The sequence below is a fragment of the Athene noctua genome, chromosome 1 (assembly GCF_965140245.1).
Source record: "Athene noctua chromosome 1, bAthNoc1.hap1.1, whole genome shotgun sequence".
NCBI lineage: Eukaryota > Metazoa > Chordata > Aves > Strigiformes > Strigidae > Athene > Athene noctua.
Genome location: NC_134037.1, coordinates 241,582,662 through 241,586,935, shown reverse-complemented (window position 1 = coordinate 241,586,935; position 4,274 = coordinate 241,582,662). Strand labels below are relative to the sequence as shown.

At 53.2% G+C, this 4,274-nt stretch overlaps 1 protein-coding gene across 1 annotated transcript in view; it reads right to left on the bottom strand.

The window, feature by feature from the left end:
- UBL3 (ubiquitin like 3) overlaps positions 1 to 1,789 on the bottom strand; it is a 56,482-nt gene extending 54,693 nt beyond the window's left edge. The window contains exon 1 of the mRNA XM_074914704.1: positions 743 to 1,789. Within this exon, the coding sequence (XP_074770805.1) occupies positions 743 to 769 (27 nt within the window). The 5' untranslated portion in view covers positions 770 to 1,789. The remainder of the gene's footprint in view (positions 1 to 742) is intronic.
- Between the last annotated feature and the right edge of the window lie 2,485 nt (positions 1,790 to 4,274).

Here is a 4,274-nt window from a genome sequence, read left to right as displayed (position 1 = left end):
CAGCAGACCTGATTGACCCTCATGCCTTGCTATACCTTCCTATTTCCAATGTACCGAGCCGAGTATCCAATACAGGCTGAAGTACAGTCCGCCATAAGAAGTACTAGGAGTGCCCTTGAAAAATGTCCAGATTGCAGCTAGTGCACAAAGGACCTCGTTATGTAAATAAATGCATGAGAATTTCTCTCTCGCTCTTGACCCGGCAGCAAGTGAAGAGATTAACTTCCCATCCACATCGGAAGACAAAGCGTCAGTAAGAAACAAGCGAAGTTTCAGACAAGAAAAGGAAGAAGGCTGAGACTAAATTTCAGCTGGTTTAGAAAGAAAAAAAAAAGAAAAAGAAAATTAAACGGCTCGTTTAAATCATTCTGAGTGTTCTTCTTCGCATTTCTCTTCCCCCAAAAAACGTTCGGCAGAGCTGAACAGCAATGCTACACGAAATAAGCAAGAGCGGTCAGATATTAACTGCCATAGGTATCAGAAAGCTGACATCCCCCCTTGCCTTGCCACACAGAAGGCGACGCTGCAGATTTCCTACTCGCTACCAAAAAGCAAAGCAGAACTAGCATCTGAGGCGGGGGGGGTGGGGGGGAGTATTAACTGGGAACTTTTTGTTCCTTAAATATGTAACCGAGACTTTTTTTCTTCCCACGCCCCTCTTGTTTCCATCTTCTCTGCCAAAACAGGCGGAAATAGATGTGATTCTATAACAATATTATTAAATAAGAAGTATAAGACTTACCATATCAGCTGGAACGCTGCTGGACATCTTGATGTTACCCTAAATGGCTTAAAATCAACTTAAAAAAAAAAAAAAAAAAGAAAAAAACCACCAAGAACCGCCCGACGGCAATCTTCAAGAAGCAAAACCGATGTCAATGTCGGAGGCAGAAACTTCCACGTCCCCCACGAAAAAGAGGTGCCCGATGTGCAGGGGGAAGGCGGCCGGCTGAGGAGGAGAAATATCCAGGGGCGAGCGGTGCCGGGGCTGTACCGGAGGAGCCAGCGGGAGACCAGAGATGGCAGCAGATCCCTGTCAGCAGCAGCGGCAGCAGCAGCAGCACCAGCGGTGCCAGGTAGACCAGGCAGGACTACACCGCCACATGAGCTGCGTGCGGGCTTTTTCCCCCCCTCTCTCCCTCTTCCTTCTCTCCCAGCCTTGACAAATGACGACGGGATGATTCACGGGATAATGGTGCGTCCAAGTCACCTCCTCAGTCAGCGCAGGCGACCCGGGCGCGCAGGCAGCAGGCAGGCAGGCAGGACCTCGCTCCTGCCCTGGGCGGCGGGGCAGGGAGGCGGGACGGCCGGGGTGGGCCCGGGGCCGCTGGGGAGGACGCCGGGCTTCGGCCCCCCTTAGGCGGTGTGCGACATTCAACAGGGTCTGGCGGGGAGACGGGCCGGGGAGGGCTGCCTGAGGGGCGGCCGGAGGGAAAAGCCCTCCCCCGCGGCGTTCCGCCGGCGACAGCACTCGGCGGGGGCCGGGGGGCGTTCAGCGGCGGCCGCCTCCCGCAGCCTCAGGTCTCCGCTCGCATCGCCGCCGCCGCCGCCTCCCTCAGCCCGCCCTCCCTCCCCGCCTCGTCCTCCGGCGGCTCCGGGCGCCCCCCCTCCCCCGCTGCCTCGCCCCGCTGCGAGCTGGCCGTGCCGGTCCTCAGCGCGATCCTCGCCCGCAGCCGCCCCCTGTCATCTTCGGCTCAAACCAACATGGCGTCTGCCGAGCCGAGGAAGGGGACCCGGCAGGGGAGGGAGGGAGGGAGGCAGGGACGGACTGACGGACGGAGCCCCCCTCCTTCCTCCCCTCCCTCCTTCCCGCCCGCCCCCGCTGCCTCCCCCCGCTCCCGCCGCGTCACGCGCCGCCGCGCGGCACTATGGGCCTTGTAGGCTGCCGGGGCCGCGGCCCCCGCCCGCTCCTCAGCAACCGTTGCTAGGGCGGGAAGGCGGCCCGCGGAGGGGCGGGGCCTCCCTCCGCCCCGCCCCGCCCCGCCCCGCCCCGCCCGCCGGGGGTGCCCCCCGCCTTCCCCCCACCCCCCCGCCGCCCGGCAAGCACCACGGACATGGTCGTTTTCTCAAGGGCGGCTTCGGGGCGTTTAGGGCTCCCCTTACCGCCCTTTCTCCGTGGATGCCGTTCCCGGCGTGTGGGCCCGTGCTGCACCCTCGGACAGCTTCCAAAAATAAATTTTTATGGTAGTGTTGGGTTTTTTTGCTCCCCAAATCCACAAATTTGGGCCTGTATATTATTTCTTTGTGTTTCTCATTTCCTACATTATTTTTTAGAGTCTGAAATATCAAGGTTCTTCCTGCTTGGTCTGGTTTGGGGTTTTTTTTCCTCAAACTATGTAGTTTTATTAATGAAAAAAGCGCCTGTAAGATTCATGGTGAGAATTATGACTTTCAACTTGGACGCACCTGGAGAAAGGGCCTTAGCATGTAAAAGGCCCCCTTCAGAAGCCATCCTGGTCCCCAAAGAGCTTCACATTCCTTATGGATCCACATTATCCGAAATGATGCGTGTAACGGGCATTTTATTCCTTATTCCAGGCTGCTCCCGGATACCAGCATCCAACAAAGAAAGGCTGTCCCCGATGAAAAATGCATCCCACCTCAAAGACACAAGAAAATCCTACACAAGGTGCAGCTCTGTTGAAGAAATGAGTAGGCCTTTTGAGAGGGGTGTGGAAAGACGCATTCATATGGCACTACTGTGAAACTGTCCAAGAAAAGAAAAAAAAAAAAGAGAAAAGAAATTCAAATAGATGGAACTTGTGACAGATGCAGCCTGGTTCCTTTGGGGACAGGTCTCGTGTAAAACCACAGGAAATTAAGACAGAGTTGTTCCCTTTAATACTAAAAGTTCGAGGCTGCCTTTCCTCTTTAGAACTTCATGCAGCAAAGGCAACCCCTGGCAAGACACCGTCCCTTGCAGAAGTTATAGTTCTTTCTTCATACTCTGCTCCAAAATAGCACAAAGCTACCAATTTCAGAAGACAGATTTGACAGCAAGCAGCCCCGTCTGATGCCTGGGAGAAGATTTGGGGGACCAGCAGAAGCAGCCCCCACACATGGCCTCTGTGAGGATCCTGTGCTGTCACACGTTGTACGACTTTAGGCATGTCATTCCCTCCCTTGTCAGCCTAGTTTGCTTAGATGGTGCATTTTTGGGAGGCAGTGACTGGGGCATCTCTCACAGGAGAAGAGGCTGAGAGCTGGGGCTGTTCGGCCCCAGGAAGAGAGGTCTCAGATGGATCTCATCAGTGCAAGTGCCCGGTGGGAGGGAATGCAGAAGAGGGAGCCAGGCTCTTCTCAGTGATGCCCACTGACAGGATGAGGCAATGGGGACAAGATAAAAACCAGTAAATTCAGTGTGAACATGAGAAAAGACTTGTTTACTGTGAGGGTGACCGAACACTGGCACAGGTTGCCCAGAGGTTGTGGAGCCTCTGTCCGTGGAGGTACTCAAAACCAACTGGACATGGCCATGGACAACCTGCACTGACTGACCCTGCTTGAGCAAGGGGTTGGACTAGATGACCTCCAGAGGTCCCTTCTAACCCGAATGATGATGTGACTGTGAGTCTCCCCTGATAAGCATTTTTATGGTACCTTACATCATCATCCCCAATCTCAGTCAGGTCTTCTAGTCACCAATGCGATAATAAAGCTTGGGTTTGTGGGAGTAATAGCAAATTGTTGAAGCATTGCTTACTTTTTCTCCAATAGGTATCCTTGAGGGACAGAGAAAGTGCAAGGGTTGCTCATGCTTCTTCTTTTTTTTTTGTTTTACACTTTCATAAAACATCTAAATAATAATACTCGCAGATGATGGTCCAAGGGCTGATTGCTGAAGGATGTCTCTCTATCCCAAATAATACACAATCCTGGACACATATGACTTTCCGGTTAAATCAGTGACAGACCAAAGAATTATAAATAGACCTAGCTGAATAGAGTTTATACTTAGAACATTATTAATGTGGGCTTTTCCCTGAAAAGAATAAAAAAAACCCTTACATACAACAGCTTAAGTTTAAACAGGCTCTTGACACCTGCTCCAAGGCCATCCTGCAGACCAGCCCTTCACTCCATGCAGACAGCAGTGCCTCAATGTGATCTCAGGGTAATTTAGGAGATGCCTTGCCCATGCCCTCCCCACTTGCACTCACATAGTAGAGGCAAGAGAACAGGCACCATGGCTGCTTCTCAGGCACTGCAGCTCACAGCTGCCTCCTCACATAAACTGAAATTGGTGGCAACTCAAAACTATGTCCTTGGCCGCA